This window comes from Culicoides brevitarsis, chromosome 1, assembly GCF_036172545.1.
Source record: "Culicoides brevitarsis isolate CSIRO-B50_1 chromosome 1, AGI_CSIRO_Cbre_v1, whole genome shotgun sequence".
Taxonomy (NCBI): Eukaryota; Metazoa; Arthropoda; class Insecta; order Diptera; family Ceratopogonidae; genus Culicoides; species Culicoides brevitarsis.
In genome coordinates, this window is record NC_087085.1 from 21,048,385 (window position 1) to 21,068,646 (window position 20,262).

The 20,262-nt window shown below is 29.1% G+C and overlaps 3 protein-coding genes across 4 annotated transcripts in view; 1 reads left to right on the forward strand and 2 right to left on the reverse strand.

Annotated features, from left to right (window-relative positions):
• Positions 1-4,485: 4,485 nt before the first annotated feature.
• LOC134830144 (uncharacterized) lies at positions 4,486-5,165 on the reverse strand. The gene is made up of 2 exons (XM_063843536.1): positions 5,000-5,165; positions 4,486-4,938 (listed from the first exon to the last, which is right to left on the reverse strand). Exons 1-2 carry the CDS (start codon positions 5,101-5,103, stop codon positions 4,650-4,652), a joined length of 393 nt encoding a protein of 130 aa, XP_063699606.1. The 5' UTR covers positions 5,104-5,165; the 3' UTR covers positions 4,486-4,649.
• Positions 5,166-9,929: 4,764 nt separating this feature from the next.
• Positions 9,930-17,363, forward strand: LOC134830118 (putative inorganic phosphate cotransporter). Its single transcript, XM_063843499.1, has 7 exons — positions 9,930-10,255; positions 14,681-15,351; positions 16,019-16,079; positions 16,144-16,232; positions 16,290-16,566; positions 16,621-16,721; positions 16,782-17,363. The coding sequence occupies exons 1-7, from the start codon at positions 10,198-10,200 to the stop codon at positions 16,956-16,958; spliced, it is 1,434 nt and encodes a 477-aa protein (XP_063699569.1). The 5' UTR covers positions 9,930-10,197; the 3' UTR covers positions 16,959-17,363.
• An 866-nt stretch (positions 17,364-18,229) lies between these two features.
• The window catches only part of LOC134830094 (uncharacterized), a 52,872-nt gene continuing 50,839 nt past the window's right edge, over positions 18,230-20,262 (reverse strand). For both annotated transcript variants that reach the window (XM_063843475.1, XM_063843466.1), the window contains 5 exons: positions 19,566-19,676; positions 19,309-19,455; positions 19,171-19,251; positions 18,548-19,101; positions 18,230-18,447 (listed from right to left, as the gene is read on the reverse strand). In XM_063843475.1, the coding sequence (XP_063699545.1) occupies positions 18,369-18,447; positions 18,548-19,101; positions 19,171-19,251; positions 19,309-19,455; positions 19,566-19,676 (972 nt within the window). In that variant the 3' untranslated portion in view covers positions 18,230-18,368. The remainder of the gene's footprint in view (positions 18,448-18,547; positions 19,102-19,170; positions 19,252-19,308; positions 19,456-19,565; positions 19,677-20,262) is intronic.

Genomic DNA, 20,262 nt, shown 5'->3' on the forward strand with positions numbered 1-20,262 from the left:
ATTTTTGAAATTGGGAAGAGGGGCAAAAAAAGTTTACTTTTTTTCATAAAAAAACTTTTTTAACAATTTGAAAATCAATATTTTTGTTGTTTTGAGTTTTTACATTGATTCTTGTGATTAAAAATTGATTTAAAAACATTTTAAATAATTAAATTCGACAAAAATTAATATCATAAAAATAATCGTCAAAAATTTTTTTTTTTTAAAATTTAAATAATTTTCATGAAATTTTTTTTTAAAGAAAATTTTATGTCAAAATACGATTTTGAATACAAAAATTACTAAAAATTTAAAAATTTTCTTGAAAATTTCTTGAAAAATTATGAAAATGCTGAAATTATGAAAAAAATCAGTAATTTTTGATAAAAAATATTTTGCCCCATTGGATTTTCGAAAATAAAATGGGGCATCGGACAAAACTATTGAGTTTCATTTGGAGCGGCCTAAACAAATTTTAATTATTTTTTTTATGAATAAAAATATAATGAAAATAATTAAAAAATAAAAATAGATTTATTTTTCAAATCAGTTTTAAGGTTTAATTTCATTTCGTGGAAAAAATTGAAATTAATTTTTTTTTGTGCTTTAAACGGAAATTTAAAATTTTTAAAAATTAAATAAAAAAAATTAATTAAACTAAAATAAATTTTACAAAAATTAATTAAGTTTAAATAACTTCTACAAAAAAAAAATAAAAACTAGTTCAAAGGTCTCCTCGAGACGAGACAAAACTTATTGTTAACATTGTCCGATCCTTGATTGTTGATCGTTTACATATCATTTTAGTTTACATTATTCATTCATTTGCTCGTAAATACTCTGTGTTTTTTTTCTTTTCTATTGACTTTAGCTCAATATGTTGCTTTTAAACGATTTCCAAATAAAATCAATATTAATGCAGTTGGTAAACAGAAATTTTTCTCTTCATCGGAAAGTTGAGTTGGTGTTAAAAGACTTCAAAATTAATGAAAAAATTGATTTTCACACTAGTTTAAGCTGCTCGAACTAATAGTAGGTACGTGAGCGAGCTGGAACTAAAATCAATGCCAATCAATCAATTATTTACAAAAGAGAAAAGAAAAAAAGCAGGAAAAGTGTTAAATTATAAATTAAATAAAAAAAGGAAATATTTTCTGGTGAAAAAAAATTAAACACCTACACCATCAACATTTAACAACTGATTTTTTGCACTATTTTGTCGCAAATCATGCACTGAACTAGATCTTATCCGCTCTCTAGGCACAGTCAAATTATTTACATTTTTATTTGATGATCCCGAAACGGACGAGGATGCGGATCCACTAACTATGAGATTCGGTATTTGACAATTTTTTATAAAATTTATTTTTAAATCACTACTTTGCTCACTATTTTCTATTCTATTTGCTGTTGATTGGTTATCGTTCATAATATTTTTTTTTTATTTTTTTTTTGCAGTGAGTGTGAGTTGTAATCTTTCTTTACCACTCGCCGTGAAACAATTTAATAAAGGCCATTTATTCTATTTTTACAACATATTAGGTATGAAAAATAAATGATGATGTGTCATTTTCTACTAATAAAAAAAATTCTTCTTATTATTATCGCGAGACACTGCCGTCTAAACACAACCGCTCACAACAACTGTTAACGTGGAAATGATATTCAGGTCGGAAAAGTGCTCTGCTGGACAGTTACGTGTTTCCATCGACATTTCCAGACATTATCATATAGTTCCGTGGTAGTAGGGATGCACTTTTGTACTGATTTTTCATGATCGAGAATCATTTTTTGATGATTTTTCATTAAAATTCCTGAAAAAAGGTAAGTTTTTGTATGAAAAAATATTTTTTAAAGGAAATTTGTGTGAAAATCCCTAATTTTAAATGAAAAATTGGAAATGTGGCAATGATTTAATTAATAATGCATAATTTTAAGTCATGGTAACATGCTATACATAACAAAAAACGACACATTATTGGAAATTTATTGGAAAATGTCATATGTGTGGCTCTGCGTCAACTGATTGATACGCATGTCCCGGCAGTTTTAGACAGAAAAGGATAGTAAAGGTGGTCAGTACACACGAAAAGACTCCTGTTGAAGGTTAAAATTGAATTGTTTTTAATGAATCGTTCCTCAGAGACTAACAAATCGGACACTCTTCTTTTTTTTGGGGTAAATTAAGAGGAATGAAGGGTTAATGAAGTCATCATTTACGTCACGATTAATTAATGTTTAAACGGTAAAAAATTAGGACAGGAGTGGGACCAGGAGTGGTAAGTTAATAAAAACATATTTTTTTATTACACTAAAACATTACATTTATTTCTCCGTATTTTTTTTAGGTAGTTATGAATCGCATCTAAAATAACTTTTTTTTTAAACTTAATATCACCTCGTTTTTTGCTTGACAACGAATGTGTCTTAAATATACTATTGCTGTGTTTTTTTTTTATCTGGAGACAATTTAATACTTTTTGTTGATTTTTTTATTTTAATTAAAAGACTTTCTGCCAATGGAGAATAGTACAATAGTATGGTAAGTAGGATTTTTTGATGAGTAAAATGCTTTAATTTTTTTTTAAATATTTTTTATGACGACGTGGAACAATTTTTTGAACTAAAAAATTAAGGAAAAAAATTATTGAAAAACGAAATTTCTTAATTTTTTTTCGTTAACAATTTTTTAAAACTAAAAATAAAATTCAAAAGCTTATTTTCGGGAACCAAAAGTATTACAATCCTCTTTAAAAAAAAAACGATTTTCTATAAAAAATTCTTTAGAATAATTTTTGTCAGAAAATGTTTTCCGTAATTTTGGGCCCTAATTATTAATTAATAATTTTATCTTTTCTATATTAAAAAAAATTAATAAAGAAAATTAAAAAAGTCCGAAAATAATTTAATTTATGAGGCTCTAAAAATAAAATTTTTTTTTTATAAAAACATAAAAATTACTTAAAACCTTCATAAACAAATATTTTATTAATATAACATATAATTAACCACGATTTATTTTAGGGATCCTTAATAAGTTATTAATATCCTAAAAAAACCCTAATCCCAAAAGGGTGGAATTTAAGTGAAAAATGTTCCACGTGCGTCACCACTTCCTTTGTTTATTTTAATAATTAATTTTTTTTTTTTGCTTTAATAAAACTTTTGTTTCTATTTCTGAGTATTCTTAGTTTTTTAAAATTCCCTCTTTATCTTCATATATTTTTATAATTTTATTTATTTTATATTTTAATCTGGTTAGGCCATTATTTCTTTTTATTTAAATTAATTTATATTTATTAATATTTGATTCAAATTCTAAAATTTTGTTCTAACATTTTTTAAAATTTTACAACATTTAACGCTCTAGGTAGATTTTTTAATTTAAATTTATTTTTTTTTGTTTCTTTAGTTAAAGCTCCACATCAAAATTTGATGAATTGAATTCAAAAATTTGTTCTACTTTTTATGTGTTTCATAATAATAATTAATTAGTTAATTACAGGTTCAATTTGTTTAAATATTCTCTAAAAATACCATTGCAGTGACACATCACGAACGCAAAAGAATATTTGATGGAAGAAGCGTGTCATAAATTTCTAATAAACTTTTGACCACTGAATGGAAGCGATAAAAAACATGAAAAAATAAATCGGTTGACGTTTTTTTTTGTGTTTGGTAACATGCGTCAATGTTGAGTAATTGGGTCAATAAAGGGTGTTTCGTGATGAATGAATGAATGTGTGTCACACTTGTATTTATTTAGGACTCTATGATTAAAAGTTTCAATCTTTTTTCCTCTACTATTTTATAGATTTTAAGTTAATTTTTTTTTAAATTCATGAGAATATTTACAACGTTTCATTGTTTTTATTTATTTATAAGTTAATAGGCCGGTACAGTGTCATTGTTTATTATTTATTTATTTTTTTTAATTTTAAATTTATTCGTAGCTCCTTTTGAGCGTAAAAATATATTTTTCCAAGAAGGACGAGAAAATGTTCTTCAAAGTGACAAATAAAGAAAAGTCTTTATTTGACGCCCACACTTTTCCGATATTCTACTCGAACTTCTTGGAATGTTTTTGATAGTAGAGTAGAAAATTAATTTTTAATTTATTGACATTTTTTGTTATATTTTTTTTTCTCTTTAATTCTATTTACAGAACAATATTCCATGGTGGAAATTGTTTACTAATTTTTGTATTTAGAAATGTTGCTTTATTTGAAAATTTTATAATTTATTTCAAAAAATTCGTCGTTTCGACGTTTTCTTATGTACACCAAAACTAAAAGTTGAAATTTTTGTTTGTTTGTCGAATATAAATTTAATTTTAATTGACAAAGGTCAAGTTTCGCTCAATTAAAATTAAAAATAATTCTAACGCAAAATTCCCTTAGAGACTAATTCTATCAGCTATACATACAATTTTAAGTCTATGTGCATGTCTTAATCTAAATTCTTAATAAATATATAAAATGTATGTGTGTATTTCTAAAGGCGGGGATTAAAATGACGTTGGTCATTTAATATATATATTTTTTTTTTGTTTTTCAATTAAAAATACAAAAAATGCATGAAGAAGCGCAGAAGGTGGGAAATCATCATTTTTTTTTGGTCCATCATTTTTTCTTGTAAAGTCGTCACAAGAGAAAGTGCGTCAGCTGTCATTATGTGTCGTTTGTTTCATTGCTGCTGCTACTTCTGCTGATCTTGGGGGTGCTCTGTCCCGATCCGGGACGTCCAATTTGCATGGGAATCGGTCGATCAGTTCCTGTGGCGATGAGATGCGAAGTCGACGACGTCGTATACTGATTGAAACTCGATGATTGCTGGAGTTGAGCTGTTGCTGCTGCGTGCTGTGGATAATTGAAGCTCTGCGATTGTACGTTGCGCGTTTTAACGAGCGGCGGATTCTTGATGGATTGCGAGAAAGCGAAGCCACGACGAAGGGTTGCTCTGAAAAAATAATAAAAAAGAGGTAAGAAATTTAAAAACAAAATTAAATTTAGAGACAAACCTCGTAGGTGACGGCGGTGGGTAAGAAACACCTCGATTACTGGGCGACAAAAGATTTCCAGAATGACCCGAACTGCTTCGTGATGTTCCAGGCACTAAGAGCATGTTGCTGCAAGTAGAGGAGAAAGAAAGTTGTTCGTTAATGACACGTGATACGAAGCACTTATTAATATGGGTAGCGTGTTATTTGCGCCTCAATCGTGAATGAATGAATGATATCGATAATATTTTTCATTACGACAATGTTGACATAATTATTATATATATATTTTTTTTTTGTTTATTTGTTTTAAAAACAACAAATTTCTTCGAATCATTTGAATTGCCCGACATCAACACTTCATAAATTTTAATCGTTTATTGTAAACAACAACAACACGACGACAATAAAATAACAGAAGCAGTGACACAGGTAAATTCAACTTAACTCAATGGAGCGTGTGCTCAGTTTTCAATTAACTGTTAGCAGGTGTGTAGCATCAAATAATTTTTTAACAGGGCTCATTTTTTTAAAATTTATTTATTGATTTTTTTATTTTCTTTTAAGGATTGAATTTTCTAAAAATTGTAAAATATGGTAAGAATTTATATTTTTTCATTTATGTTTTTAGGAACTTTTGCTGAAATTTTGATGAATTGAAGGAACAATTGGAACAGAAGGACAAGAAAATTATAAGCATCAAAACGTGCAACGTTTTTACCAACTATTTTTTTACAATATTAATAACTTGAGCCACAATTGACGAAATGGACGATTAAAAAAAAAACAGCTTTAAAATCGACACGGGTTGTCACTTAATGTCGCAAAAAGATTTACAGAAAGGCAAAATCGCTGCCAGTCAATGACAAATGAACTTTAACGAAATAATTTTAATTAGAATGCCTCAAAGAATGATCACGCATCGACAATCATCTTGAAATTGGAACTGCATTCAGAAATTCACATATATTTTTTTTAAAGATCCGCACTCCGTTAAAGCATTAAGACACTTCACATGAACTTGGTATTTAACAGACAAGAGCAAAAATTTCGCAACAAAGCATTTACTCGACGCTGCCTTTCCGGTATTATCTACGAAAAAAATCAAGCTCAAAAAATCAAAATTGACTCAGATAGATTTTCAAATTAAACCAATAAAAATGGCTACCTTACTAGAATTTGAAACAGATGACTAACTACACCGGCTACAACAACAGCCAACTTAATGAAGTTGAAGAAAAATAACTTAAATCAAAATATTGTGAACAGAATTAACAGTTTTGCTGTAACAGTTAGTAACAGTTATGAATTTCGTAAAATTTCTTTTTACAAACTTTTGAATCAAATCAAAACACCCGTGCCCTTAACCTTTTCAACTGCAATCCGTCACTGCACCACCAAAAGTGTCTGTTACGTATCCCGTATACGATACATAGTAATCGTTTTATTTCAAGTTCAATTACACATTATTTTAACGATTATTATTTTTACTGTTTAAATTGAATATTTTGTTCGGAATGCAATTGATACTGTGCATCGGTGCATCCATGCCATATGTGCGGGAAAGCACACGACAGAAGCGAGTAGCCATAAATTTGTCATGCCTAGAATGCGCAATTATAGTAAAACAAGTGTCGTCGCCTGTATCATGGGACGACCGACCGACAAGTTAAACTTGATGCGTTAAATGAGACATTAATTCAATTAATATTCATGATGATATTGTTTGTTTATTATGATGTTTTCCTCATATTCATGTCTCAGTGTCTCTGCTAATTTTTTGTGTGTGTGTATTTTACATTGAAACAGCTTCGAGCTTCCTTCCGATCCGGTGACGACAATTGCATTTTGTGGATTACAGTAAACACCTTCAAGGCTTCTTGCATTACTGGGTCAATTATTGCCACATTGCATCAGAAGATGATCATATCTTATCTCAAGAAGTGCGAAAGTATCGACATTGAACTAAAAATTAAAAGGCTTGACTTTAAGATAGACTTGCAAGTGACATTCACACAAATTACTTCGTCAGAAATCACGTTGCTTCCACCGATCAATTTCCCTTTTTATTTCTGCTCTACCGACTGTCAACGCCGCCGTCATCAGGTGACATTGAAATTGGAAAATTACAAATAATTCGAATCGTAACTTGATAATTTAATGTGTTGCTAATTGTGCAGTAATAACAACGACAGCTACTGGACAACAAAAACGTCTTCTACAGCAATTATTAGAAGTAAATGCATCTTCCTGTTAATCGTAGCGGAAATCTTCCTTTCGCTTCGCTTTTTTTTCTTTCCTCTACCGCCTTGCAGAATTCCGTTACAAAAATAATTAAACATAAATTGTATCATCGCGTTCGAATGAAAAAAAAATGTTTAATTAATTATCAAGGTTTCTGTCGATATGATCTAAATATCTGTGAATCTGATAAACTTGAGCTGTTTTAATTTAAAATGATTTAGAGAAAAAAATTTAATCAAATCATCAAAAAAATTCCATTGTGTAAAAAAATGTCTTCTATTTTAAATTTTTTAATTAATTAAGATGAATCTTCGTTTTTCAAGTAATTTTTTTTTGTATTGAAAGAAATTTTGTATGTATTTTTGCACGAGCCTCCAATTTACATACTTTCCGCAATTTAATTCACTTTTCAAGTCCTTATTGATTTTGATTGAATTGTTGATTGATACGCATCAAGGGGCCTGAGACGTTATTTAAACATTGTTGGGAGGTCATTGACTTCCAGCGAAATGTTTTATCAAATATTTTTTTTTTGTGTTTTGATGGTTTTTTGTGTGCGTCATTTTTTGCAAAAAAAAATTTTTTTCTGAATCAAAAAAATGGTATTTTTTCTAAAATTACATTCTTTGGAAGAAACGTTCTAAAATCATAGAAAATTCGCTCTTGTTTTCAAAAACTCCATTTCTGACGACTTTTTAGAATGGCGCTTAAACTGTTGCAAACTTTCATCATCTCAAAAATAATAACATGAAACATTTCACAACAAATCATAATTCCATTCCAACTCCGTCGTTCCGCCAAACAATTTTTAATTGAAACAAACTATTTTCAATTGATTAACACTCAACAAGCTTAAACTGCGTATTTCTAGTTGTTATAAATTTATTTATTGCTCCCATTTCATTTTACTAGTTCTTCTTTTAATTAATTGTTTTATTACAAGCCAACATATTGCGCAAAAATTCCGCATGTGTAAATAAGTAAAAAAAAAATCCCTCAGACTTCGTGATTTCCTTCAAAGTCTAACATTGAATTAGTTAGTTACATGTCTGCTCTTACAAATTTACATGTGTTCGCTGTACTTTAACATGATTTTTACAAATATTCTACAAACGAGCAAATTGATAAATATTAAATGAAAATGCATTGTTCAATTTGATTTTGATCTTTGCTATTCCATTAGAGCTGCCACAGTACGCGACAATAAAACCAATAAACGTCCGTTCCATGCACGAGATACAAAGTGGAAATAACTCGTGTTAAATCAAACGTAAATTTTCTCATGCATTGGATAGCATATGATGTGTTTATTGTGATGACCGGTGATGATGACGATTTTCTGTGCAGATAAAAATAAAATGACATCGATCGAAAAAAAAGCATTAAAAAATTCCCCGTAATCAAGTATGTAGATGTAAATTTTGCATTTATTTTAATATTTAAGGCTGGAGAAAATTTGAAAAATGTTTCTTGTTTTTTTCGTTGAAGATGAAATTTTAATTTTTCGATTTAATCGTTTTTTAGATAGAAAGTAAAATTATTTTCATTAATTAATTTTCATTTCAGAAACTTTTAAATTTTATTTTCTTTGATCGGAATTCTGACCTGGAGGTGACCTGGAGCATCGAAAACTATTCTGGTCGGCGCCAAGCGAATATGGGGGAGCAAACATCGTTGCGATCTTCAAGGTTAATCGACTGAAATAGGTGTGTAATTTGGCACGAATGAACCCAAAATGCGCCGTCAGGGTGTTGGGCGGCCAAAAGCAAGATGGATCAATTGCGTTTATGTCGATCTGAAGGCGCTAAATGTGAGAAATTGGACAATTGTAGCCCAAAATCGATCCGAACGGGATAACATTCTTCAACAGACCAAGACCAAGTACTGACTGTAAGGTTGCAAAAGTTTCGGAAAACTTCGAAATATTTTAAAAACGTAGAAAAATGTGAAAAAAATTTCCCCTGCATCAGCCTAAATCCATTTTTTTCCGCTTGTTTACATTTCTACTCGCTAACGATGACACAATATACGGATATGCCACCTACAATGGAAGTACGTGAACTGAAATCCAATGCAAACGACACGATTATAAAAAACTGATAAAAAATAGGTGACGAAATTTTTATTTAGTAGTGTCACACTTTGTCACACGACAACCCTTTTTACGAGTGCCTTGATTGACGTTAACTGTGTTTAAAAGATAAGATAATTAACCGCGAGACGCATTGCTCGAAGGGACAGGATCGTCAACTGATAATCACGCATTGTTTTGATGCAGAAAAACAAAAAAAAAAAAGAAAATGTCTCGATAGATAAAAGAGTGCACAGTTATCTGTGATCTTCAATTAAATTATTTTTTGTTATTATTTATTTATTTATTTACAAACAAGTAGTAAGCAAGCACTCAAGCATGTTTAATCAATAAGCGCATGTTCACATCGCGCACATCAATTTAAACGGCGATGCATGTGAGTCGCGTTTTTTTTTCGCGACTTTAAAATAAAATTATTTTTTTTTATACACAGACAGCGAGTGAAGAGTAATAATGTTTCATTTTTCATATCGTTCTCCCTTGAGGTCCACAACATTTTATCATTCATGCCGTACAGCACTTTTTTAATTGTCAAACACTTTATTTGTCAAACGCTGCTCGCTGCATACGAGCGTAGACAAGCAAAACTCTATAAAATACTTGATCATACAGTGGACGATCGTCAGTCGATTATTACAGTTACTAGTCGGTCGGTCACAAGTTTATTTATTATATTATTTAAAATAATATAATTTTTGTGTGAATTTATTATTTATTAAAAAAATAAAAATAATTTATTAATGTTAAAAAAAATGTTAAGTTAAAAAATATAATTTAATAAAAAAATATTTAAAAAAATTACTGCTGGGTCAGTAAAGAAACAAAAAATAAAATAAAAATCAATTAAACGAAAAATTCTCAAATAAATAAAAAATAAGTGAAAATGGGAGCTGAACCAACAGAAAAATCAAATCGTGAAGTCAACACAGAAAAATCGCCAAGTAAGAAAAACACAAGAGTTCTTTGTCTAATCATAGGATTAATAAAAATAAAATAATAAACAAAAAATTCTAACGGTGACTAGTGTGACGAATAAGTGAACTAACAGTAAAAATTATCAAAACAAAAAAAACAAAGGAAAAGAATTGATTAAAGTTTAAATAAAACAAACAAAAAAATATTTTAAAAGGTTGCATTCAATTCATTATTTATAAAGTAAGAGGTTTTATTGTCAGTTGTCCTCTTTCGAAATGATGATAAATTTTTAATGAAACTTGGAAACTTTTATAAAAGTAAAAAAAAATGTTTTAACTCGTCGCGTCGTCAAACTGTGCAAAATGCTCGCAAATTATGGAAAGACTTGTTTTTGTGATTTCTCGCATAATTGAGCGAAGAATTTAACTTTTTTATTTGTTTCAAGCGTGATTATCAGTTTTTGTCGTTCAGTAAAAAAAATTAATCAAATTATTTTAAAATTCGTTTTAATTTTTGAGGAAGAATTAATTTTTTTGAAAGTGTGAAAATAAAAAGATTTGCGGATATTTGTGATAAATTTTGTGAACGGATTAAAATTCCATACAAATTCATTAGATTTAGATAGTCAGATTAGATCAGATTTGGCAGTAAATCAGTTTTGAACTGTGATTTACGTTTACTGGTACATTTATTGTATTTTTTTTGTAAACGATAAGATTTATTTGTTTGACTTTTACAGACAATGTTTTGTCTCTAGGGACATTTTTATTTCTAATTTCTTTTAATTTTAATATAAAAAATAATTTTTAATGAAATAATTCTTCCAATTTCGAATTCGAAATGTTCACATAAGGAATTAATTAAAATTTTCTTAGAAAATTATTATAATTATAATTTGCGTATAAATTATTATTCTGCGGATAGAATTCTACGTATTTCATTTTATTCGCTAAATTTTTTGAAAATATTTTATATTTTAAATATTTTATTATTTTTCAGAATTTTCTCAAAAATTTTTTGAAGTTTTTCCGAGATTTTTCTAAAATTATTTTTTTTAAAATATATTTATTTTTTTTAAATTAAATTATTTAAATTAAATATTTTTATGATAATAAACAAAATAAAATAATTAATTAAAAAAAAAATATGAATAAATAAAAATAAATAAAATTTAAAAATTTCTTTGCTGATAAAAAAAGAAAAAAATCTTATTGTTAAAAAAACTCATTTTATATTTACACTCTATTGTTCAAAAGACACTTTCATTAAATAATAACCTAACGACTGAAAGCAATCAACTACTTGAGACAAAAATCCACTAAATTTCTGTAAATATTTCACAAGTGAAATTATTTTGGAAACAGTTGAACACAGATTAAAAGCAATCAATCCGATTATCTACTTGCACACTCAACGTAAGTAAATTAATTAATATTTCACTCATCACTGCACATAAATAGGAAATAACTCTGCAACGTGTTCCAAACGTATACCAAATTAAATTTCTCGGAATTTTCATCCAACTTTAATTTTCCCACATGGCAAGCTAATTTAATGGCATACACGAGATATTCAGTTATTTAAAATTACCCAAACATGAAGAAACTTTTATCCTATTTATTTTTTAGGTAAATAATAAAATTTTGGTTTTTTGTTCTGGTTCTTTTACTTTGCAAACTTCTCAGTTTTTTTTTCTTTCGGTGAATAATGAATGAAAAAGTTTGTTTAAATTTTTTTTGTTTGTGTGCCAACCTAACTTTGCCGATGAGATATTTGAATGGAGTTACAAACCACTAACAATAAACAAATAGAGTTATTTATAAAACACGGTCTAAGATATTTTTTTCGAGATAATCGTTTGTTCTCGTGATCATTAGCGCTCACAGCATTTTCTTTGCGCCACGCCGAGAGCGGGAGAGGAAAATTTTTCAATTTTATATTCAAATTCTAATATACAGAGTTCGATCGAGAGTTGAGTAGAACAATACACTCATCATAACCAGACAAGAGTTTCATAGTTTTACACTTCAGTTGCTTCTAAATCGTCGTATTGTGAACAAGCATTTAAATTTTACGCATAAATTAAGTAACAGATAATTACTTTATTTATCATAAGAAAAAAACTTGTTGCGAACACGTGATTGTCTTGCACGTCAAAATATTGCTGTTGAAGAGTTGTTCCAACAACTTCCATGGAAAATTTGAAAGAATACAAGAAATGCCGTCAATACTGTAAGAATTTTTTGTCACATGTTTTCCCCAAAAAACGTTTTTTTGATTTTAATTTTATGAAAAAAATGTTCTCATTTTCTCTCGTTATTGAGCAACCGAGAAAAAAATGAGTTGCGCGAAAAAAATGCTGTCAAGAGACACACCTCCAGTTAATTTTTACGAGATCTCGCGATCGATTTTCGTTATTTTCGTTCGTTGACAGTTTTTTTCAGATAAAATACAATTTATGATAATTGTTTCGACCTGTGTTTATTTTTCGACTATAGTGTTAAGTAAAGTTATTTTTTTTTTGTGTTTTTTTTTTATAAAAATAAACACACAGTGCGACGAAAAAAAATATTTATAAGAAAAAGTGACGCATTATTTATTGTTTTTCGAAAGTGGAAACAAAAAAACAGCAAAAAACACAATAATTACACAGGTGCTTTGAAAAAGTGTCGTGCTCATTCACATTTCTCATAATAATAAATAATAACAATTGTACGGGCAGGCAGCAGTGTGATTGACGTTCTCCACACCCCGCAACTGAAGCGAGAGAGTTGACTCGACTTGCTGAATGATTGTTTTGTCGCCGGCTTATTATTCAATGTTATTTATTATTTTTTTTTTGTTGTGTTTTACAAAGTTCTCTACGACCGTCTGTGATTTCTTTCCTTTTTTTCTAAAAAAAAAACACATATTTACGCAGTTCGTTTACATTTTTTCCCTTCTTCTGAGGAAATGACTCGTAATTGATTTATTTTTTTTTTGTTCGAGTGAACAAGTGAATTTATCGATTGTGGCATATTTTGACAATTGTGTAATGAAAACTTTGACATTTCAAGGTTTCAGCAAAATTTTTGTTTTTCGGTGTAAAAAGTGAAAATCTTGTTACGAGATCCAATTTTTGGGTGAAAAAAACAAATTGGATTTATTGGAATGGAAATGTTCTAAAAATGTTATGAGAATGTGAAGATACTTGTCAAAATGATTTTTCAACTGAAAGATTTTTTCAAAGGTCAAGAAACTTTTCTATTTTGAATATTTTAACCACGTGACCGCAATTTTTCGTCAAATGTGTTTTTTTTTTAAATAAAAAATTAAACTAGGCCGCATCAAATGAAAGTTATAATATTTAACTTTTAACATCCGATGCCCCAAAAAACTGGTGAGGCAGAAAAATTTTTGCTAATTTTGCAATAAATTCAAAATTAAGGTTAATAGTAAAATTTTATTTTTATTAAAATTAATTATATAATTTTTTTAAATAAATTTAAATTTTTGTAGATTGAAAATTTTAAAAATTTTAATAATTTTGTTTAAATTACTTAATTAAAATAATTTAAAAAAATTAAAATTAAAAATTATTTTTTTTTAATTTGCTACACTAATTAAATTTTAATTAATTTTTTTTCTTATTTTTTAAAAAGTTTACTTAAATTTTGTTACATTAAAAGTAATTACGAATCAAAAATATTAGTAAAAAAATATTTAGTTTTTGTTAAGCCGAATTCTTGCTAGAAAAAATATTTTTATAACTTTTCCCTTCGCCTATTTAAAAAAATTTAGCATTAATCTTAAGTTTCATTTGGAGCAACCAAAAAAAAAAACTATAATTAATTGATTTTTAAAGTTCACGTTTTGTTAACAATAAATATTTTAAAATACCTGCGTCACATTAAGACAATAAATAAAACTGAAAATTTCCTATTTTCTGTTTCTTTTTTTTTTCATTTTTGAAAAAAGAACAATATTTTATCTTTCAAGTGTCTATAAGTAACGTCAGACATGTTGAAAAAAATTAAGATGATTTTTTCATCAAAAATTTGATTAAATTTTGAAGGTTATCAAGCGACTTTAACAAAAAACATCAACCGTAATCGAATTTTTATAAAATAAAGAAAAAAAGAATAAATATTTTTGTTACTAACTTGGCTTGTGCGGCATTTGTCTGTCTAACCAAGTGTCATTGAAATAATTTTCGGAACGATACGAGAGGAAAAACTGAAGAAATTGTTATCATTCGTTGCTCGTATTTAAGAGATACGCATTTCATTTGATGAGGTATTCGTACTTGACCGTTATGATATTTTTTTTCTCGATGCACACATCTTATTTCGTATTCTGGTATTGTTGTTGCCTGTCATGTTGTGTCATCGGGAAGCACACAAGCAAGCAAAAAATTTAGGTCAAAGTTTTAGCATAATTCTTCATATTTTTTTTTTCTTTTCTTCCAACAGCGGGATGGGGCGTCCGTCATACTCAAGCTCTTTTGCTGTTCTTGTGTCTCTTGATGGCTTACGCCCTTCGCGTGAACATGTCAGTTGGTATCGTGGCGATGACAGACCGAAATTCTTCCAATCCGGATTTTGAGGAGTTTTCGTGGAACGAGAAGACAAAAGGTGTCGTTTTGAGTAGTTTCTTCTGGGGATATGTCTTTACGCAAATTCCCGCGGGACAACTCGCTCAACGATTTGGTCCGAAAATTTTGTTGCTCATTTCGATTGGAACGTGTTCGGCATTGGCAGTTTTGACACCGATTGTGGCAACTTATGGCGGATGGCAGGGACTTGTGGCGTTGCGGAGTATTCAGGGATTGTCACAAGGATTTATTTTTCCGTCGACACATACGTTGTTGTCGCGATGGGCTCCGGTTTCGGAAAGAGGACGCATTGGCACGTACTGTTACGCTGGATCGCAATTTGGAACGGTGCTGATGTTGTCGAGTTCGGGATTCCTGGCGTCTTCGTCGATGGGATGGCCGAGCATTTTTTACATTTCTGGAGCATGTGGGTTGGCGTGGAGTGTTTTGTGGTTCTTCTATGGCGGAAATTCACCTGCCGAATATAAACGCATTTCGCAGGAGGAGAAGGAATTCATCCAAACGTCTCTTGGATCGACAGATCACAAGGTAAATTGCGCCAAAAAATTATCTAAAATATTTTAGGTTTTCGTCTAATTTTTTGTGATCTTTAGTATCTAAAATGTAAAGAGATCAAATTTAAGAACATTTTCGGTCCTGGAAAAAGTGCGAGAACCTGGGAACCTCGTTCCCGGGAAATTTACAAAAATAACGAAGAAAGTTTGAATTTTTAAGAGAAAAATTGGTAAATTTCATAATTTAAAAATTATAATTCGTATAATTACTATTTAAAAAATTGGATAAAATTGAATAAATTTAGAATTTTTGTCATTATCTTGAGGTAAATATAATTTTAGGAAATGAATTTGGTTCCCGGGAAAACATAAAATTTTTCCATGTCTGTACATTTTCGGTCATAAATTTTAATAATCGATCAAAATTTTTATTAAAATACATCCAAAAGTTTAAATTTTCTTACGTTCAAATTTTTTTCATGAAAAAATTTGAATAAGTTTAAGTAGGTAAATATTATATTTTTTTTTCATAACTTTCAAAATTGTTTTAGAAAATTGAAAACTTTCAGAAAATTTTATTAAAATCGGTATTTTTATATATAACTAGACCCCAATATATCAATAAAATCGAAAATATTTTTATATTTTTGTAAAAATTATTTTTTTAAAGGAAATTAACAAATTTTTTTGAATATTTCCAGAAAATTGTGACACCATGGAAAGCCATGTTAACATCTGCTCCAATGATTGCCCTCATTATCGGTAAATTCAAATAATTTCTCAATTAAAGTAATTATAGGTTATCATAATTTTCATCCACAAACAGTTCATTCCGCCCACAATTGGGGCTTCTGGACATTACTCACCGAAATGCCGGCTTACATGAAGAACGTCCTTGATCTTGACATTAAAAAGGTAAATTACCATTAATTACGTGCTGTCTATTTCATTCAATTTGTTGATTTTTGATAGAACGCCTTGTTGTCGGCACTCCCATACTTCTGCATGTGGATCGCCAGTATGGTGCTCAGTCCAATTTCCGACTACATAACGAACAAGGGAATCCTCTCGACGGAAGCTTCCCGCAAAGTTTTCAACAGTATCGGATTATGGGGACCAATGTGCGCCTTATTGGGATTAGCTTACGTGCCAAAAGGAAGTGTCGAGTTGGCAGTTGCTCTTTTAACGACAGCTGTTGGTATCAATGCCGCCACTTATTTGGGCTTCCAAGTAAATCACATTGATTTAGGTAAAAAATTTCTCGTTTCTTTGTTTTTTTTTGTATTAATTTTTGTATTTTTAGCTCCTAATCACGCTGGAACGATGATGGGTATCACAAACTGCGCTGCCAATATCATGTCTTTCTTAGCTCCACTCGTTGTTGGATTTGTACTTGATGACGCTGTAAGATTTTTTTTCCCTTTTTTTTTAAATTTAAATTTTTAATTTTTTTTTTTTTCGTAGAAAAATCCTGACCAATGGAAAATCGTCTTCTTCATCTCAGCGGCCATTTATTTCTTCGGAAACTTACAATTTGTGATCTTTGGCAAGGCAGAAAAGCAATGGTGGAATAACTCAACGAAAGGTAAGGATGCCGAGGAACCACAAAGGCGACCAAGTATTGCCGAGGCGCAATATTAATTTAAATTAATTTTTTTCTACTTTTATGAGTAATTTAGTGATAGTTCAAAAGTCGCATGAAAAGTTTTATAAATTGTGAAAATTCTCAAGAGATTCACAATTTATAGAACTTTTCATGGATAATAACACAGCAGGACGAAATGCGTAAATTTTTTTCTTGGAAATCAAACGAAAATTGGTTAATGACAAAAATAAGAATAAAAAAAATATTTTCCGTCAATGACTTCTGTTGTGTCGATTATTTTGATTGATTTGTAGAGAGTATATTAATTGTTATTCTACTCGTTATCTAACTTATAATTACGTTTTTATTGTAAGTTAAGTCAGTAATTAATACGATTTTTTTTCTATAAGTGAATATTTTTATTATGATGATGATGAAAAAATAAAGAATTTGAATAAATATTTGCCTTTGTTTGTTGATTTTTGGTCGATTGTTAGCTACAATTCTCAATGAGTAATGATAATGAGTTGAGTTGATTTTACGCAGCAAAGTTATTTATTTAGAAGGACGGAAAGAGAACGGCGAGGGACTTTGAGATTTATGGTAATTATTGTAGAAAATCGATACAAAAAGGCGGTTGGAAAATTGGTGAAAAATTACATTTTGAAGAGAAATAAGGGTTTTATGGAAATTTGTCATTTTTTTCTTTTGATTCATAAAAAAATATTAAATGACTATAATAACAGAAAATTTCGTTTTTTTGCTATGAAAAAAATTTAATACAAATTTAAAAATAAAGAAAAATGTTTCAAATTTTTACGATTTTTCAAAAGTTAAAAATTAATTTTAAAAAAATTAATTAAAAAATTAAAAGTTAATTTAAAAAAATTAATTAACTTTATCAAATTTAATAAAAACTCTCAAATATCTAAAAATAAAATAAATAATTTTTGAATATTTTCTTGTAAAGTAATATAAAAATTCTTGAAAAATTATCAAAGTGAATTATTTTTATTTTTTCAACAGAAAATAATCAAAAAGTATTTTTTTTTCAAAAAACGTTAAAAAAAAGGTAAAAAAAAAAATTTTTTTATAACATTTTTGACTAAAACACAAAATTAGGAATTTCTTAGATAATTAAAAATGAAAAAAAAACTGAGCTAAAATAAAATTGAAAACTAAAAACATTTTTCTTTATTGCTACAGCCTAAAAATAAAAATTATTCAAGGAAAAACTTTGAAACTAATAATTTTTAAAACAAACATGAGGAAAAGTAAATAAAAATAAAACAAACTCATTGAAAAAATAATCAATTTTTTCTTTATTTACAATTTTTACATATAAAATAATAATAATAAAAATAAAAACTAAAACAATTTCCAATTAAAATTTCTAGGAAAAGAGATAAAAATACTGATTACAAATAAAAATAAAAAAATAATAAAACGAGTGGAATTTTCTCTATTTAAACGCTAGTCGTGCTCGTTGTCGCCTTAATTCCCAGCGCGATTTGATTTGCGTTCTCGTATTCATCGATATCATTCCTACAGACATTTAATTACATTATTTATCGTTGTCTCCGTTGACAGTAAAAAAATCAAAACAGGGATTGAAAGACGGCAAAAAAAAAGTTAGTGAACTCACCTGCTATGCGTTGAATGCACATTAAGGTTCGGCATACTCTGCCCCAGACTCGTATACGGTTGAATGGTGAGCGAATTCGATGTCGCCTGTTTCAGCTTGTTCCTGTTCGCGGACCCGCAATTACTTGTCGTCGTGATAATTTTATTCTTTATGATGCCGTACGAACTGCCCTCGTCGCTCGACACGGAATTCGTCTTCTCAAAGTCGACCGAGACGTTACGTGACTCCGTGAGTTCAATGCTGCCACTGTGACTGTTATTGAGACTAGAGACGCGACTGCCGATGCTGCTGTTGAGCGGTGACTTTTTGACTTGCAACGTGTTCGAGGTGCCGTGCAACGGTGCATAGCTGAGATCCCACGGCGTCGTGCCCTGTTTCAGACGCGTGTAAATGTGCTTTGCCTTCGTTATGCTGTCGTACCAATTACGTGCCTCGGAACATTGCAACGTAAATGCCGCCACTACCATGTTGTAGTCATTGACATAGCAGCAGTAAATTGTATTGTCTTTCAGTTTGATTTGAAGGCGATCCGTTTGATACGGTTGACGCACCACCTTTATTGGAAATAATAATAAAATCGCATTGACGTTGTGTGAGCTGCATCACAAATGAAGGTAATTTACCTTTAACGTGCCGTGACCTTTCTTCGCGGTTGCTTTGCAAATTAACAGCAAGTCGGTTAATAGGAAGCAATGCACGTCAATCTATCGAAAAACAAAAAAAAAATGATTTTTTATCTCATCAAAAGAAATTTTTTTTACCTTGCTCAAACTATCTTTGTACTTCAAATCGCCCTCCATGAACAAATGTCTTCCATTCGCCACGAGACAATCCCGCATCGGACCACAAAGGTCAATTTTATCATTGAATTGCTTCACCATTTTTTCCAGATGCTCGTTGTTCGTGTCCTGACCAAGTGAAAAAAATAAGAGAAGAAGAAAGAGTCATAAGTGTCATGTGTGACAGGTACACATGTTTTTTAGATATTAAATTATTTTGTTCAGACAAGTGCACTTACAACGATGTCGTAGGACTCTATTCGTGCCATAATTCCCTTTAAGCGTTCGTTCTCTTGACGTGTTGTTAGATGTGCATTTACACTGCAGACAAAGTCCTCTACCGAATGAATCTGAAAAAGAACATACGAAAATTGTTGAAAGTGTCGTTGTTGTGTTGTGTGCACATGACAATCAAAATAAAGTTGACAAAAAAAAATTAAGAGATATTGAAGGGATTGAATGTGCTTAAATTGTTAAATCACGAAGAAGCATAGAAATTTGTTATTTTTGTAAGTTTTTAGAACAAATTTTCATTTTTTGGAGAAATTATAATTTTTTATAAGAATTAGGCAGCTCTAAATTTTTTTCTATGTTTTTGTCCCATTTCAAAAGCCGAAAATCCAATGAGGCAAAATAAAAAAAAGTTAAAAATTTCATCAAAATTGACCGTTTTTTGGTATTTTTCCATATTTTTTAAAGAAATTTTTAAAAAATTTTTATGATATTTTCAATTTTCAAGGATATTTGTATTGAAAAACGAAATTTAACATAAATTTTCTTTTCTAAAAAAATTTTCAAAAATCAATTATTTTTCAAAATTTTTTGACAGTTATTTTATATTACAGAAATTTTTTATTAGAATTTTGGAATTTTGTATGAAAAAGTATTTTAAAGTTTTTTTTTTTATTTTGCCCCTTCCATTTTGAAATAAAATAT